This window comes from Carettochelys insculpta, chromosome 31 (assembly GCF_033958435.1).
Source record: "Carettochelys insculpta isolate YL-2023 chromosome 31, ASM3395843v1, whole genome shotgun sequence".
Taxonomy (NCBI): domain Eukaryota; kingdom Metazoa; phylum Chordata; order Testudines; family Carettochelyidae; genus Carettochelys; species Carettochelys insculpta.
In genome coordinates this window covers 4652432-4671104 of record NC_134167.1, presented here as the reverse complement: position 1 = coordinate 4671104, position 18673 = coordinate 4652432, and the positions used below count along the sequence as shown (strand labels likewise).

Genomic DNA, 18673 nt, shown 5'->3' with positions numbered 1-18673 from the left:
GCGTAGGATCACAACCAACCTTGGTTGAAATGCTGCAAGAAAGGGCTTAGGTGCAGCTTTAGACAGATATAACCTGTTCTAACAGCAGCATGTAATACTTTGGTTTTACTGGTAACCTGTTGTTGTTATCTCTGCTCACTCTGCCTTAAATCTTTCCCTTTGTTAATTAACTTACTTTTTTTGTCACTAAATAGATTTTAGTGCTGTGTTATATTGGAGTTGATACTCAGCTGAATCAGACAAGCTGGTGTGTATATACCATTCCCTTGAGAGTAATAAACCTTTCAGGTACTGAGAGTATCTGGTGACAGGGGATGGATCCTGAAGAGGGGTGCTGTTAGGGTAGTTTGTGGTCTGGGGTGTAGCTGTTGTTAATCTGCAAAGCAGAGTATGGGCTGGCAGAGCCCTGAGGCAAAAGTGTTTGGCTGAGGGAGTGAAACCAGCTATCACACAAAAGATTGTCACTCTGTGTGCAGGAGGGGGAATAGCAAAATGACTTGCAATCAGAAGTCCCAGATATGTCTATACTTACATAGAGGGTTGGTGTGCTGCAGTCGCTCTTTTAGGGATTGATTTTGCCACAAGTGTGAAGACGCAGCAAAACTGGTCTCTGGGCTTGACATGGCTGTCGACCCTGGGACTCCAGGCTGACGCATACAGTAAGGGATGCCAGTGTGAGCTCGAAGATCCCTGATCTACACCACTGAAGAACGTCAATCCTGATGCGCTGATTGTAGCTATGCAAATGGCATGGCTAGAATTGCATATCTGGGATCGACTTTGATCCCTCGTGTAGCCCAGGCCTGACAAAGTGTTAATGGTCCCTTTAACAAGCCAGAATTAACCATCTTCTCCTTTCTCAGTGGACAACAGAATGCTCTGATGTTGAGTGGCCTGTCTGAGAAATGGCCCTTAAGCCTTTCAGAAGCTCTTGCCAAACATGTTCTTACAAAGAACTGAACTAATACAAAATAACACAATGTTGTGTGGAAAGAAGCTGTTCTGCATGAATACCCACCCATAATTTCATATGCCTAGGCCCTCCAAACCCTTGATGTGTTATGAGTGGTCTTAAAAAAAAAAAAAAAAAAAAAAAAAAAAAAAGAATGACGTAAATATGTCATTTATGATTGTCTGGACACCATAACTGCATTTCCCTACTTTCCAAAATGGTGGTGATGTGTTTCGGTGTAGCTTTTTAAAGATATTTTTCCTATTGGAGATTCACAACCTTATGTCCAAATTTTAATGGTCTCTTTTGGCTAGGAATGTCCTTACTTTTATTTTTTTTTGTCTTGCAGGGAACTATGTGCTTAATTACCTTGCCACCAGGCCAAAGTTGGCAACTTTTGTAACACAAGCACTAATTCAGTTGTATGCCAGGATCACAAAGTTGGGCTGGTTTGACTGTCAGAAGGATGAATATGTCTTCAGAAATGTGATCACAGATGTCACAAGATTTTTACAGGTCAGAGACACCTTAAACAACAACGTGGGGGGAGGGGAAGGGAACCAAAAATCTGGTGTGATTGGAAGTGTTCGTGTTTGCTTGAGTTGCCATATAATGCCCTGAGAATCAGAGCAAGTGTGTAGCTAGTCTTCCATTTCTACTCCATTTGCTATTGCTACTCATGAGCTCTGGTATTTATAGCCTGTCAGAGTGGATAAATCTAAAACTTGACCTATCTCAACAACTGTCCCATATGAGATTATAAATTCTTCAGGGTAGGGGACTGTCAGTTTGATTTCTGTAAAGTGCCTGTAAGTAGTTAATAATATGGCAGAACGTTAGGATTCCAAGTATAGAATTCCTCTCTCAAAGCCCCAGATCCAAATGATACATCCAGAATGGAAAGCCAGATGACTTCCTATTAAACTGAAGAGGTTTGTGTACTTCTGCTCACTTGCAGCTGTGTCACTGCAAGTGGGACAGGTTGATTGAACTACTTAAATGTCATTCTTTTAGTATTAAGCCAGGGCCTTCAGTTTTCAATTTGGATCTTTTTTTGGGATGGGGCGGGGTGAGACTGTGTCAGTTAGTTTGGATGTGTCTGTTTCTTTAAGTAATTTCAACTGTACCACACTCAGCCCTTTGGAATTCTAAGGTGCTTTGCTTGTGGATGGTGTATCTTTTCAGGCTCTGCCTAGGATTCCCTGGGCAGCCGTGGAAGTAGTAGTGCTAAGAAAAGAGACTAAGCTTGGCAGAATCTCTCATTGCTTTGATTGGCCAAGACAGCTTCAATGAAGAAGTGAAAAAAGACGGGTTACAATTTACTGCCTGTAGATTGCGAGATGCAAGTTGGGGATGTGAAAGAGTAAGGTTTTACAAGTAAGTGTGTGGCAAGAGGCTGCAGGCAATTGGCTGTAGAAGATCTTGATGGATTTTACCTGGGACAAGATGGCTAACCATATCTGTAGAAATATCCCATCCCGTAAAAATGATCATTAGCAAATATTTCTGCTAGGGCCTCAGGGTAATGTTACAATCAGAATCAGGCCCATTGGGCTAGAATAGAGGTGGACAAACTCATGCCCTGGGCTGGATCTGGCCCACCACGCATTTCTCTCTGGCCTGCCAAGCTGATTAGCAGAGCATGCATACTTTTAGCCAACAGCATGTGTTCAGCTGCCCCTCCGCTCATCCACGTTGCATCCACGACTGAGCTGCTTGCAGGGTTCTCTGTTAGCTGTGCAGATGGGGAGAGGATAGTGCTGAAGTCAGGGTGGTTCCTTGCCCCCGTACCCCATCTCTGCAAAGCAGGTAGTGGGGAGCAGGAAACAGGTAAAGCTACTTCAGTCTGAAGCATAGATAGTAAGTGACTCAGGAGTGTAGAACAGGGAGACAACAGAGCAGGACAGATTTCCCTTAAAGAGACAGAGGGTGGCTTCTCTCAGAAACTTACCCAGCATCAGGCAGCGCACACGCACACTGTGTCACTGTCACACATACCCAGTCTGTGCCAGACATGCTGTCACATGTACACTGCAGCACACACTCCTTCTGTATCAGTCTGTCTTTCTCACACTCACACTCTGTTTCTCTTTGTAGCCTCCAGCCTCACCTTTTCTGCCCAAGCCCTGCCCCTTCTGGGGAGCCCAGAGCCAGCCTGTGATGGGCACCAAAACTCAGGGAGTGATCCTTCTTCAAAAATGATTGTCCACCCCTGAGCTAGAAGCTGTATAAGCATAAAGTCAAAAAAACATTCTTGCCCATGAGAGTTTACTGTTACAGACAAGAATGAACTTTCCTAGCAGTTGACCCCAAAATGGGACACTCTTCCAGGGGGAGCTAAAAAGGCTCATATTCACACTGTTCTCTCAACACCAACATCTTTTTTTTGATATAACTTAACAACGTAACACCCACAAGTTAGAGGAAAATGGAAGAATAGTAATAGTAACCCCAGAGTCCATGGCTGCAGCAGGAGAAGAGGAAAGGAGCCTGAGTGGGACTTTTATAATGGGATGATAGGGTTGAGTGATTTTTGGATGGGTATTTGAATGTTATAAGTATGGGGATCTCAGTACTTATAAACTGCTCCAGATAAGTGAAATTCAAGAAGTGATATCCAGAAACAATTACAATGCTGAAGAATTACACCTTTACTGGAACACTCCACTTGCATGGTTTCTAGGTTTTTGGAGACACTGCTGTTGATTTTCACTTGGTTCTCAGCTCTGTCTCCTGAGGCATGTTGACTCTGAAATCGAATACAGCTTTCATGGGTTCAGCAAAGATTCCTGGTGACAGCCATGTATTCTCGTGTTGATGCTTATGACAGAAGTCTGTGATCATACCCTCTTCCCCACAAAGACTGCAGCGTGCTTGGATCGTGCAAAGGGGATGAACTTGGTCTCTTGGCTTGGAGACAAAATTGGGACAGTTAGTGCAGGAGGGTACTAACCAAGCAGAACTATGGTAGGGAGCCCCATCCAGTTATAAAAAGGGTACTGTTTGTGGCAAAAGAAGAGACCAGCTTGCACTGAAGTTAAGATAAGTGGTGTGTGAAGTTTCATTCTCAGTGAGCAAGTGTCTTGTATCAAGACTATCAACAAGGGGTAGCCTATAAAAGGGAAGCCAAGATCGTAAGGGCCAGAGAAAATGAACTCCCTTGACTCCAGGAGGTGGGCCATCTTTGTCAGGAGTGATTTACTGATTGGATGGTGGATGGGGAAACTTTAACTGCCAGTTCTCGTGCTGCATCTGTTCCGTGACTCCAATTTCCAGAACTGTCAGTAGGCATGCTTAATAGTCCCTAACGTCTTTGTCCTGCTAAGATTTGTGCACTGAACTTTACCACTGATTTCAGTGGAACTAATTACTTAAAACTAAGTATGTGTGTAAGTGTTTGAAGACCAGGCAGCAAATAGGCACCAAAAATATGATTTAGAATAGATGAAGCATTGTATAACAGCTATATTGTTACGTACTCCATAGAAATTGGCAACCACCGAGAAGCCTGGCAAATGTATCATTGTACAGAATATGAATATTTTTAATCTAAATATAGAACTCCTGTAGGTTTTTTTTAAAGTTGTGCTTAAACGTTTTCCAGTCACTGTTCTGCGAGGACATAGCATGTCTAGCCAGATGTATCTGATTTAGAGTGTGCTTAGTACTTCCTTCTGAATGGCAGAATGGTTTCAGAAATACAAGGAAAGCTGGTGAGGACAACTTGACATTAATTCCTCCTCCTCTCCATTCTGATCAGGATAGCGTAGAACACTGCATCATAGGAGTGACAATCCTGTCTCAGCTAACGAATGAAATTAATCAAGTAAGTGCTACAGCCTTCTTCAGTGAAGTAAGTGTCCAATTTTCTCATTTGCATTGTTCTGCTGTGTGTGTGTGTGTGTGTGGTGTGCTGATTTTTGTTTTTATGCAGTCATGCACTTTTTACGGTAAGATGCTGATATTTCCTCTGATCTAAGGATTTCTTTTCCATCTCCCGTTCTTTTAGCATCTCTAATCTTCTTCGGTACCTGGATGCAATGCTCCATGATAAAAAGAAGCAACAGTAACATAGCAGATGAGTTTGTGCCTGTGAGAATGAATTAGCAAAGCATCACTAGCATCATTTTATCCTCCATTCTATGTGTTCTTTTAACTTCATGCATTCTCATTTAAAAAAAAAAAAAATCACGATCCTCCCTTTGCATTGCCAGTCATTCCAATAACTTCTCCACAGGGATGTAAATATAGGATTATAAACATAACATCTGGCAATATTTTGATTTTTCCTTTCTGAATACAAAGCAGGTTACATATTCAGTGCTCCTTACAAACAGACCGGATGTCATTTGTGGGGTGATAGTTATATAATCACATTTCAAACACTTGAGTGGGGAAGGGACTGGCAGGACAGGAAGAGAAACACAAGTTAAGCAACTTGATCAAGCCTACGTTTGAATCAGTGGCATAAACAGGACCAGAACTGTGGATTTCTTGCCTTTCAGTCACAGGGTCAGATTTCTAGTAGATCTTGCAACTTCTCTGGTATTTATTTGAAAAGCTGGGACTAGAGACATTAATTGGTCACAGCTACACATTTTTTAGTCATGATTCCCTCAGACAGATTTTACTAGCGGATTGCAGACTGTCACCAGTCACCTCCAAGTTTTTCCTGGGACCCCTTCTTGTTCAGATGTGAGATTATGTATATTTAAACTCTTGCTGAAAGGACCAATACTAATTCCTTTTGTTTTAGCCTTTCACTTTCTTATTAATATGGAAACTAACTTTGCTTTTGCTAAAAAATGTGCAAACATGAGAACCTGGCTTTCAAACTGAGAAATTCTACAATGGCGTTGAGTGACTTAATTAGAAATAATTGTTTGTAGCCTGTTAGGTAGAGGGATTATAGGTCAGAACATTCCCATTTTGAGGTGTAAAGCTATGCAAAATACCCACAGCTCACACTGAAGTCAATGAAGTTCAGCTTCTTGTTTTGTTTAGGAGCCTGCAAACTCCCATCCTGCTCTAAACAGAATCTATTCCCACTGGTTGTGTTTAGTCCAAATTTACCTCACTTCTTGGGATTTAACTCCACTGGTTAATTGGACTATAAAGTCAACTGTAAACCTGTGGCTGAACTTTTTCCTCAGAGTTGGATGCTTCTGTAGTGTTCTTGCAAGAGACTTCTCTATCTCAGACCCTAAGTTGTTGTCCCCAGGGAGCTGCTTGCACTGCCCTAATATCAAGGGTGAAAATAACAAGCCAGCAAGATACAGTGAATTAGTATATATTGATCAGCATCCTCTTGCGGGGTTCTAACACTTAACAGGAAATGGGCTTAATCAGAAAACTGCTGTCACCAGTTGTTTTCTAAATCCATGTTTAAGTGTTTGACTGTAGGCAACAAAGTTTAAAAAATGTGGCAATAGTTCACCAATCTCTTGTTTAGATATGTGAAAGAATACTTGTAGCACAAAGCACTACCTAACGGCACCTTGCTAAAGTTGCCACCACTTGCAATGCTCAGAGCATGCTTACTTGCTAGAGTGCTGTGCTGGATTGTGGCAAATACAGTGCATGGTGATTTCCTGGGAGTTTCATAACTGCCTGGACTTCAGCTTCATTATAACGTAACCTGTATCGGTCTTTTTTCTTGGAGAATTTTTTGTAACTTGTGTGTGTAAAAGAACAGTGCTAATATCTACACTGCTATAGCATTTTTCATCTGAAAGAGCTATACAAATAATCATATTGAGTCTGTTCTGGTCTGGCTATGGTCTGAAGAAGTGGGTCTGTCCCACAAAAGCTCACCTAATAAATTATTTTGTTAGTCTTTTAAAGTGCTATTTTACTGCTTTTTTGTTTCTAAGTTAAACTTCGAAGAAGGGCCCTACTCCATTCCCAGGAATGGAGTAAGGATTTTGAAGTTGGGCTCCATACTTGTAACTTAACTTTGAAGTAAGGGAAAATGTGTGTAGACTCTCTGCTGGCTACTTCGAAGTAGTACCTAACTTCAAAATTAGTTCTTAATGTAGATGCACCCTTAGTGAAATACTGCCTCCTCCACTATGGGAGAAGTAGCAACTGAGGGGTTTGTGGCACGTGGCACAGTATTGGAGGGCTGGGACACTTATCAGCAAGAGTAGAACAAATCCTGACTCTTACAGAGAGTGCACATGATTGTCTTCATGCCCACCACCAATCACGGATGTCTGTTTTCAAAACCTTATCTTATGGATGATTAATGAGATGAGAGGAATATCAGTTTAATGGTTAGGACACTACCCGTGGTCAGGAGAGAGCTAGGTTCAATTCTCTGCTCTTCCACAAACACTGTCTGACCTTGGGCGGGTAAGTGTCTCTCTCTGTTTCCATTCCCCATCTCCCATCTTCACAGTGGGGACTCGGACACTGCTCTGTCCAATGAGGGTGTTGAGGGTAAATGTAATAAAAATTGTGAGGTGTTTGGCTCCTCTGCTACTGGAGTCCATATAAGATGAGGGTGATTATTACTCTCATTTATATACACTATTAGTTGTCCAGTACTGAAATGTAAATGGAGAGTTGGTTTCAGGTTATGTCTGTGTAAGCATTTAAGCCTTTCCCAATGTGGGACGGGGGGATACTTGCTCATCAAAAGTAATTCCTCAGAGGCTAATGGAGGAATATACCATCTATCTTAACGCAGCTGTGCAGAATTCAGATTTTTAAATAAATCTGGTGTTATGGTGTAGTTTACAAGATGATACATAGTATGCTGTCAGCATAACCTGTATTATAATCAGTGTTCAGAGCACACTTCTCAAATCAATATATGGTTATAACATCCTCTATCAAACAATATCCATTTACGTGTTTTCCTAACCCACGTGGCATACTTAATTGTCATAGAGCTTCAAGTCATGTACATGAGTTTAAAATAAATGTGACCAGATCCAAAGTGATGCACACCATGATTAGGGGCTTCTTTTAATTTTCTGTTTTGTTTTGTTACTTAGCTCAGGAGCGAAAGTGTGATTGGCTTTATAATGGGTGATGGAGAACTCTGCCAGCATTTTTATACATGAAAGTGGAAAAGAATAATGGGCCATCAGGAAAGACTTAGTGGATGTAGTTTAAATAGGTCAAGAACTGCTACCCAAACTAGATATGGAGTACTTCTAACAATTTTATGTACATTCCATTTCAAAAATGACTTAGACATTAACAGCTTAAGTTGTTCTTGAAAATTGCCTATAGGATTCTGAATCACTTAGGTGCTGTTGAAAATATCACCCTTAATCCTGCTTTAAAACCAGCACAAGTGTGTTTAAGTAGTTTAGGAGCATTGTTCTAACTTAGTACCCTAGACAGGTAATAACATTTTATCAGCAGTTCAATAAAAAGATAATGGCAATACAGAAACCATTATTTTTATGTTAATAGAATGTAATACAATTGGAGAACGTCCCTTTGGTTTAATCAACCATTGCATTGCAATTATGGGGGAGGAATGCGTTGGTGTGCCCTAACGTTTTATTAGCAACGTTCCTGTGAATTATACTTGCCTTGTTTCCTTCCTGTAAATTGGTTTTAAAGGTTACTTGTCTCTCTATCCAGGCGGACACCACACATCCCCTGACCAAGCACAGGAAAATAGCCTCTTCATTCCGAGACTCATCTTTATTTGATATCTTCACACTTTCATGCAATTTACTGAAACAGGTAGGAAGACAGCATTTCTTGTCCATTTCCTGTATCAGATTTACAAGTAAACACCTTCCTGCTGTAAGTTCACTGGCACTAGTTCTTAGTTTCTAGATTTGGCAGTTTTTCTGTGTACCTGTCATTAGAGAGACGATCAGATTAGATTCCTACCTTTCACTTCATAGCATCTCTTTATTGCAGATGTACTTCTCTGTTCATTTATAGGCAAGGTCACAGGACAGCCTGATTTCCCCCCCCACACCCCCCACACCCTCAGGAATTCAGGTTCTGATTTAGGTTTATGTGTTCACTTTAGTACAAACCTAAGCAAGAAATGTTATGACCTTTTATTTGAAAATTTTGAAAACACCTTGGACAGCTTGTTGCTCCAATCCATACAGAAAAAGCCAGACTGGTGTAAAACAGAGTCTCCAGCTAGGGGAATTGTAATGAAGGCAGGTATGACATTCTAATGTAAACAAGGCCTTTGTCTGGATTGTTCAGTCTTGCCAAAATTCCTTTGTGCTGCTGAGTGGCTGCATAAAAGAACGGTTAATGGCCTTGCTGCCTTTTCCAGACCAGGCAGTTTAACTGGAGCTTTGGAGTAGTGGTTTCCAACGTGTAAAGTGATGAAGGAGAAGGTGCACAGCTTTGCAGTTTGGTGTGAGGTTGAGAGAAAGAGGCCCAAGACAAGTGCTGATGGAGATAGGCCCATCAGTATCTTACCAAAGATTTTTCTGCAAATGAGAATTGCCTTCTGCCATGTGTTACCACTTATATTCAAGAGTGTAGCACTTGTGTATGCCTTGGTAAGAAAAGAAACCAACTTCATTCATTCATTCATGCCATGCTGATTAACGTAGGCAATTATGGCCCTCCACTCCCCTGTCTATTACAAGTCTATTAAACTTACATTGATAAAATCCTGACTCCACACCTGATTTCTGTTGCAAACAAGAAATGGATCTGCCAGGTTCCAAGTATTAAGCAAATGGCATAAATAGTGAAAAGCAAGTTTGATTTGGAAAAATCTTTCACACTGATTTAATCTCTGGTTCTCCTAGTCTTCTGTGTAAAGTGTTTGGACTTGAATGAGGTTCTTCCCTTTTTTCCTTTTTAATGTTAACAGGGATTCATAACTAAAACAAAATATTACCTGGAACTCATATTGCCTGCGTGATTTAGTTGTCCCTCAAAGTGAAAAGAAACTTGGAGGCTTGAATGACATGACTCTTGGGGATATGGCCTCCAGTTTTATATGTCTTTACCTCTCAATCATCCTGCTTTTGTCTCCCACAGTGCCCCAATTTTAAGGACGAATTGTGATGTTTTGTGTTGGCCCATTTAATCTCCTTATTTCCTGTGACTAACGCCCACTACCCCAGTTGTTCTTTTATCTGTTGAGCAGCTTACACAAGCGTCTGTGTATAAAACCAGATGTTTCCAAGGTGATCCTCCAATGACTATAGTTGTTTTTCCCTTGAAGGGGGCAAAGCATTGGGCTGCTAAAAGCTAATGGTTTATGTCTACATCAGTGTCATAAAACATTGCAATTAGGCAGGGCGGGTCCAGTAGACATTCTGGAGTGGGAGTGACAGGTAGTTACAACAGTCAGTGAAATAGCGTGGGCCCCATTGCAATGCCTGGATTGGTTTGTGGCAGAGTTAGGTAGAAGCTCAGTTGCTCTTTGGAAAGCAGAGAGCAATTGTGCAAAAAGGCCTTTTGGTTTGTCTCCTGACCCATGTGCTACTATGAAGCAGCTAATGTACTGGTCTGAACCCTCTAATCACTGTGTGTTACTTCAGAATCCTTGTGTCTAGTCTGATTTTTGGATCTGGAGTAGGGTTTATCCAGATCATTTGTACAAAAGGGGAATGTGTTTGTCACAACCTCTCAGGTTGTGCCCACACTTGGCCTGTACATGGGGGACCCCACTCCAGTGTGTCAGCCCCTTTGCAGGGGGTCCACTCTTCCTTGGGGTTTAAGCCCCTCCACCTCCTGGGACCACACCACTCGAAGCCTCCAACATGCCTAGCTTGCACCATGGCCCCCTCTGGGAATTCACTTGTTCTGAAGCCCCAGGGCCTCCACTCCTGGAGGGAATAATGCAACCCTGTTCTCCAGACAGGACCCACTCTCAGCCTGTGTAAAGCAGAAGGTTTATTGAGCATATGAACAGAGCACAGAACTCTCAGGGCCTGTAGGCCTGGCCTCCCTCAGCATAGCACATCTGAGTCTCCCCTCCATCCAGGCTGGCTCTCTGCCCAGTCAGGAAACCACCACCACCCCTGCAGTATCCCACTTCAGCAGCTCCTCCCCTGTCCTTTGTCTTCTCTCCAGGTAAGCAGGGTCGCCTGGGCCCCTCATTTTTCCCGCCTCCTCTCATCTGTCCTTTGTTCCCTCCACTATCTACCATCTTTATGTAAGGACTAAAAAGTCGAATAGATTCCTTGTTGTAAAGTGTGAGGCACCAGGGATATTTGGGTGTTGCCTGAGAGGGTGTCACAGTCTGGACATGAAGGTGGCATGTGATACTTTTTAATGTCCTATTGATATGGAGCTACGCTCCTGGCTCAGCTACCATGTTGTTCTTTTTATTCAATATACTTTGTAGGCTTCCGGGAAGAACCTGAACTTGAATGATGAAAGCCAGCATGGCCTGCTCATGCAGCTACTTAAGCTCACACACAATTGCCTGAACTTTGATTTCATTGGTACATCGACAGATGAGTCCTCAGACGATCTCTGCACAGTGCAGATCCCAACCAGTTGGAGATCAGGTAATGCTCCTGGGGGAAGAGGGCAATCATGCTACTCAAATTAGAACAGTATGACTGGCCAGGGCTCTGTCTACAATGTGTAAATTGACCTTTTGTGCCAAGGAACCAAGTGTATAGCCCAGTTGTCCCTTAACCTGTTTATAGATGTGATTCATGTTGTTAGTATTGGCTGGTCCAAACCCACACAAGTACCCTTCCTCCTGTCCCTTTAATCCTAGGCTCTGTGAGCCTCAGAAATCACACATTTGTCTTGCATGGAAAGCTCAGGGGTTTTCTCCCCTCTACATGTCTCATAGAGGAGAAGTAAATAGTTAGAAAGGATCCCTGTCAGTTCCAAAATCCAAAGCTTCTTTCACACCACTCACCTTAAAAGAGGGATTTCCTGGCTAGGCAATTGCTAAGACAATGTTGCGGTATTTGGTAGTGCTTCTGCTCTTGTCACTTGAGGGCAGAACAGTAGTATCATGTCAGACCAATGGTTTATCAAGCCTACTAACCTGTCTCTGGTAGTGGACAGTGCCAGATGCTTCAGAAGGAAGAAGAAGAGGAGTGATCCACACCCTGTCATCCAGTCGCAGCAGCTGGCAGTCAGGGACTTACGGACACCTCGAGTACTTCTGTTTTTCTAGCCGAGTGTAGCATCCTGTCCATCCTTGACATCCTCCTGTTCCTTAGCAGTCATTCTGTAGTCACAGATTGCTTCCTTTAAATGCCCTGCTATGGTTTTGTAGCTTAATGTGTGCATTTCTGGAAGGAGGAGACTCTGGAGTGTCGCACTCTAATTGTTTGACTGTGTAGTTGCGTGTAGTTCAAAGAGCTTGCCTGCCCTTGTTGTTCTGGGCAAAGAGGCATAAAAGCGTCTCCGTAAGCCAAGTACTCCGTAGAATGCGATCGTGCGGATGCCCGCTATAAGATGCTCCTTTCTGTCTGTTTCAGCGTTCTTGGATTCCTCGACCCTACAGTTGTTTTTTGACCTGTATCATTCCATCCCTCCATCGTTTTCACCTCTGGTGAGTTCTGAGTTCATGGTTCTTATGAGATATAATGCCAGAAGGCATTTATGGCACCAGGAGGGCCACAGCTGGGGACATGATTGATATATGGGCCTGAGAAACTGGCCTTGTGATGAAAATAGCAGAGGGTATTTTCAGAACAGATGATTATTTTAATAATACAGTATTACCCCCTAGAGAGCAAAGGAAGTTTGTGCTCAGTTTTTTAGTGCTGATAGTTTTCATATTTCCGGTGGGTTTTAGAGTGGATTAAGGAGCAGTCTTCATTTGTCAAATATTGGTGTGCTGCCCTTCTCTTACTCCTTCTGTTTGGGAATCTCCAAGTGCTTTCAGTGAATAAAGCCTCCAAGTAGCTCAGGAGGGAACTAATAAGGGATGCCATTTCCATTTTGTAGGTGGGGAAAGCAACAGAGAGGTGAAATGATTTACCCAACATCACACAGCAAGTCAGTGACAAATCTGGAAGTGACACACAGGAGACTGACCCTGAGTCCCAAGGCTATATTCCCATACAGTGAACTGGCTGTAGCATCAGCCCCAGTAAAGGGTTCACATGGCTGGCTGGTTTCTTGTAAAACACTGCCTACCAGCAGCCAGGTGGTCTGATCCAGTAACCGAGCCAGTGCACTGAGTTGTTCATTCTCTGACCAGTCTCAAAGTGTATAAGGCATTCATATTCAGGAAACGTCTCTCATGTCGGCCCAGTCAGCAAGAGTCCTGTTTCTTAGCTGGAGGTTGCTCTGAGTGGTGTGTGATGAGGCATGATGGGAAGCAGAATCTGTAAATGCACTTCAGGGGCTGTTCATTGAGGATCCCAGCAAACCATTAAACATTGTAACTCCATAAACCTTACACATTGGCTATCGACAGTGCTGCTCGTTGGAGGTGAAGAAAGGGAGGGAGGGGAGCAGTTTACATAGTTTCTCTATTGGTAGATTGTTTCCCTTAGAAGCTCTAAATATTTCAGAATTGGTAGAACTGGACCAGTTGCTTTTGTAGGCACTTAAATATTATGGGCTAACTATTTTTCCGAATTAATGTAGACACATGCTGCAGTGGAATCATTTCTTCACCTCTGGCTGGAGAAGAGAGGATCTTTCTTCAAAAGTCTGTTTCTCAGAGAGATAAGACAGAGCTGTTCCCTTCATTATATAGCACTAGCCAAGTCTGAGATTTAAGGCTTAAATATTAGAGGAGTTTAAAAAAAAAATCACACCGTTAAGCAGAAATCTAAAACAATTAAGCCAGTAATTGCTCTGAGCCTTAATGATTAAAAGTGTGAGCTAGCAAGAACCAGAGGGGCTTTAGCAGCAGAGCACGTAGCTCTTTCACTGGCTGGGGAATCGGGGCTTGCCTCAGTGCAAAGAGTCTATAATTAATTTGCTTCCAGCTTTCATATAGTTCATAATCCCATTCAGCAGTATGGGAATGGATTCACTTGCATAACTGCATCCTTGGAATCCACCTTCAGGTTCACTGTAATAGTGGTTGAGATCGGAGCACCCTAATGTAAACAAATGTGCATCTTGCCATTGTTCCTTCTCTTAGATTTTCCTTAGACCATGTAAAACTCTTGTATGGAGACAGTGGCAGGCTTTCCTCCCGCTGCCAGTTGTTCAAGTCAGCCTTTGTTATGCACAATGACAGATGACACAAATCAGATGAGAGGGCCCAACCTGCACTTCAGCTTTCACCATTTGGGGAATTTCTTTATTTCTGTCACCCCTTGGCAACACAGTGGAAGCTGTACTATAGTCATGAAGTTCAAGGCTTGAAGGGCATTCCTAAAGCCAGGTATTCATTGAGCCCCGAAGCTGGAGAGTCTATCCCTGTCTAGTGTAGTCTCTTAATCCCTGCTGCTTGTTTCCATGGATTTTGCCTTAGTTTCCTATCTTCATAGAGAGGACTTGGGAGGTGGATCTTCAGTTTTAAGCGCCCACCGCCCCCGCTTTGAACTCTCGCAACTGCGTTTGATTGCTAAGGAGCGTGGAGAGCACTGGAACGAACAACTCTCTGGAAAAGGCAGACAGCTCAGAACATTCCCTTCAGTTTTGACTTAAATCTTTCCCTTTTATCCCTTTAGGTCTTGTCTTGCTTAGTCCAGATAGCTTCTGTACGCCGATCACTTTTTAATAATGCAGAGAGAGCAAAGTTCCTGTCTCATCTCGTTGATGGCGTTAAACGAATACTGGAAAACCCACAGGTGAGCTTATTGGAAGCCCGGTATGTCTTAGTGTTCTTTTTCCAATTGATCACGTTTGCCATGTTTGCTTCCCGAAACTGCTCTTGTGTCCTGGGACTCTCGTTACAAGAAAACTGGAGACGAAGATGACTAGAGGTTGGAGGAGAACTAAAACGTTTAATGAACTAAGTATATATACTTTGTTTAAGTGGGAGATTAAAAGGTAGAGGAGAGAATAATGATCGGAGGTGAAGGTCTAAAAAGTTTAAATCCCAGAGATGGAAGGGATTTGTTTGGTGTGGGTATGTAGCGGTAGAACTAGACTAAGTGGAATGAAATTTAGACTAGATATATGGTACAGGACTGAGTCCAACAAGGTTTGGTTAGAGTAGCGGTGGGGTTTTCCCCACTACAGAACTGAGAAGTAAGGGTTTCCTTGGACGCAAATGCTGAAAATATGCTTACAGGCGCAATCTCTTAGTGGGCAAGGAAGAAAGATTAGATCATTTGAATGTCTGTCCTCTAACTACTTTCCTCCAGTCTCACGTTCCCAAACAAAAGTTCTTAAATATCACTTACCTGGGTTGGAAGAAGAAAACCTTTCCTTTTATCAGGAATGGAACTTGTCTCGTGGTTTAAACCTTGTATAGTTTGCCACTGTGAATTTGTGTTTTGAAGGCTGATGGTTTGGATGCCAGACATTAGACAGGTTCCAGGGCCTAGTGTAAACATTAGGGTGCATTTGAGCTGGTGATCTATACTGTATGGCTTTCGGAGAACAAACTTTACACTTGCAATACTCAGTCCATGTATGGATCTGCAAGCAGTTTAGAGGTGGGCAAATGCTACCTCTTTTCTTAGAAATGGTGGATCTGAGACACAGAGCGATAATTTGCCAGATCATTCAGTGAGTCAGTGGCAGAGTTTGTAATAAAAGACAGATGTCCTATTTCCTATTCCTATGCTCTAACCCACTAGACCGTGTTACCTGGTGTATTATTTGACATAGTGTGTATTCTCTTCCTTCCCCAGAGCTTGTCAGACCCAAATAATTACCATGAGTTCTGCAGGTTGCTGGCTCGATTAAAAAGCAACTATCAACTGGGAGAGCTGGTGAAGGTGGAAAACTACCCTGAGGTCATCCGGCTCATCGCCAACTTCACTGTGACCAGCTTACAGGTGAGAACTCGTTACCTTTGGCCTGGTCTCAATGAGGAGAAGTTCCCATCCTGTCGTTTACTTTACAGACTGGCATAGCTACTGCAAGGTCCAGTGGCAACAAGACTGCCACATCTACTCAGGCTGTGTAATAGGAGGGTCCAGCAGTGAGGCATTGATCACACTACGAACTCTGCCTGAAAAGTACTTGAGGGAACTGTGTAGCTACAGGTTTGGAGTTTTCCCTTTTCCATCAGTAGCAATGGCTGATTCATGGTTATTCTATGGTAGTGCATCAACCCCTTATTAAAATGTAATTTAGGGGGGGGATCTACTGCAAGTACTGTCAGTACCTTGCAGAGGTTCCCTTCTGTGTTTCCCAGTTTTGTGCAGCACACAGCTGCATCTCCATACAAAAAATGGTGTTTTGAAAACTCCTCCATGGTAGCTACTGCAAACTGGCAGCCTTGAACTATAGACAATTGGGGTGTATGTAGCTTTTAGCAATATGAAATGTTAAGATGGCTCATGAATTAAGCGCTTTAGTGGGAGGCAGACAGGAGCATTTGAATTTTACAGCCTGATTTAAGCTTAGGCATGGTTGATTAGAACAATAGAGATTTCTAAGAGATCTGAATAAAACCGTTTAGGATATTAAAAAGCAGGAAAGCTGTGTGTGCGTGGCCCCAGGTGAGGGACTAAATTGTATTGCTGGTGTTTCATCATACCAGAACTGTGTGGCAGTATTGCCTTTATGTTATGTAAATGTCAGTCATTATGCATATTGTGTAGCTGTGTAATTTCCCTTTTGGAAAGAAGTGGTTTTCATTTCCTGCAGCATGTGTCTACTCATGTAGGAGTCCAGCAGCAGTGGCTGGACCATGCCACCGAAAGGATTTAAAGAAAAGCTTGTTTTAACCCAGGTCTCCAGAGTTGAAAGTCTAGCGCAGCAGAGTTTGACAGTCCTTCAGACTTCCCATGAGCTGTGACACCTGTATACCACTGCATGGACTGCTTTAGTGACCCATACTAGAGATAAAGCTCAGCAGATGCTGATGCTTGCACAACCATATTGTTACCAGTATCAGAGGTAGCCGTGTTAGTCTATAGCTTCGAGAACAACAAGAAGTCTTGTGGCACCTTATAGGCTAACAGATATTTTGGAGCATAAGCTTTCGTGGGCAAAGACCCGCTTCATCAGATTGTTACAGTGCGTTTTCCTCACTGCACTGCAATGCGAAGATGAATGAGGAGCGAAAGCAGCAAGATTCTTAGGATCGAGGGAGAGTGCTAAACCTGTAAGCTTGCATTTTTCAGTCCTGTACTGGGAGCTGGAGGCTTCAGCTCAGTTATTTTTCTTGCAAGCTTATTTGGAGTATCCCTGGCACTCACGCTGAACAGTTCTCTCCATTAGGCATTCTTGGAGTTTAGTAGCTGACTTAAATTCAGTACTAGGTAGGAAAATGAAGATTTAATAACCTGTGTAGCACCTCCAAATGTCTGCTCTTCTGCTGGCAAACAATTCAAGACCAGTGTGGCATTCTGTAAGATCCTAAATTCACTGACTTCTTTCCTTTGTCTATCTTGATACCTGTAGCACTGGGAGTTTGCACCAAACAGCGTACATTATCTCCTAAGCCTATGGCAGCGGCTGGCAGCCTCTGTGCCATATGTTAAAGCCACAGAGCCTCATATGCTAGAAACATACACACCAGAGGTCACGAAAGCTTACATCACGTCCAGGCTGGAGTCTGTGCACATCATCCTGAGGTAAGGGAAGCCTGATGACACACAAACACTTCTATCATGGTGCACATAAGGAAAAATCTTGCTTGGGTCTTTGGCATTAGACGTTTAGGCAAATTAGAGTACTGACTCCAGACCAAGGATGTTTTGCTTTGTCAGTGAAGTGTCTGGGGAGGGATGTCAGAATCGGATGTGCCAGCCTTTGATATCACAGTGTATTTTAATTAAAGTTAATTCATTGGCTGGAAGAGGACAAAAATATGGAAGATGGGAAATACTAAAGCACAGCAACAACCAGATGCCTTAATACTTGATGCAGCGCTTTGTGTTTAAGAAGCGTTTAAAGCCCTGGGCAAATATTGTCTTTGCCCTGCAATAAGAGCTTACTCATTGCAAGTTGTAATGGTCCTTCTAATTCTATTAGTTCTGTGCCCATAAAACAAGAGCACGCTAGTGATGATCACAGTTGTACTACCTCAGTCTATGAAACACTGCACCATGACAGCCACCAAAGGCAACAATACAGATGACGATGAGGTTTTAAAAATAGCAATGTGCATAGGAAAAGTGTCTTCCATGATGGCAATAAGCTTGTGTTGAGGTTAGTCTTACATTGGTATGAAACTTCCTTTATAATGCTGCTTTCTCCCCATGCAGAGATGGGTTGGAAGATCCACTAGATGATACTGGCCTTGTACAACAGCAGTTAGATCAGCTGTCCACCATTGGCCGGTGTGAGTATGAAAAGACCTGTGCTCTCCTCGTACAGCTCTTTGACCAGTCAGCCCAAACTTACCAGGAGCTGCTACAGAGCGCCACTGCCAGCCCCATGGACATCGCAGTGCAGGAAGGTGAGTGAGTGTACTCCAAGAGCAGCAGCCAGGGAGCCCTGATCAGTTTCCCCATGCCAAAAACTACAGCTCCCCATTCCTAATCAAATCCTATTAGGAGAAGTCCATTCCTACAAGTATTCCTGTGAGGAATGTGTCTTGGGCAGTCAACCTGGTCTAGGTACAGATTTGGTTACAGGTATAATCATTTTGATTAGAGGGACAGGGTTGGTTTGTTTTTTTTTAACCTTAAACCGTCCTGCCATTTGTGAATAAGTTACACCAACGTTGAACTAGCCTTGTGCTGGTTTATGTGCTGTAAT

At 42.9% G+C, this 18673-nt stretch overlaps 1 protein-coding gene across 1 annotated transcript in view; it reads left to right on the top strand.

Annotated features, from left to right (window-relative positions):
* Positions 1 to 18673, top strand: part of XPO7 (exportin 7) — a 66193-nt gene that overhangs the window by 28440 nt on the left and 19080 nt on the right. The window contains exons 5-13 of the mRNA XM_074981555.1: positions 1302 to 1468; positions 4713 to 4805; positions 8555 to 8659; positions 11256 to 11421; positions 12358 to 12431; positions 14518 to 14637; positions 15649 to 15795; positions 17372 to 17544; positions 18178 to 18371. Coding sequence (XP_074837656.1) covers positions 1302 to 1468; positions 4713 to 4805; positions 8555 to 8659; positions 11256 to 11421; positions 12358 to 12431; positions 14518 to 14637; positions 15649 to 15795; positions 17372 to 17544; positions 18178 to 18371 — 1239 coding nt within the window. The remainder of the gene's footprint in view (positions 1 to 1301; positions 1469 to 4712; positions 4806 to 8554; positions 8660 to 11255; positions 11422 to 12357; positions 12432 to 14517; positions 14638 to 15648; positions 15796 to 17371; positions 17545 to 18177; positions 18372 to 18673) is intronic.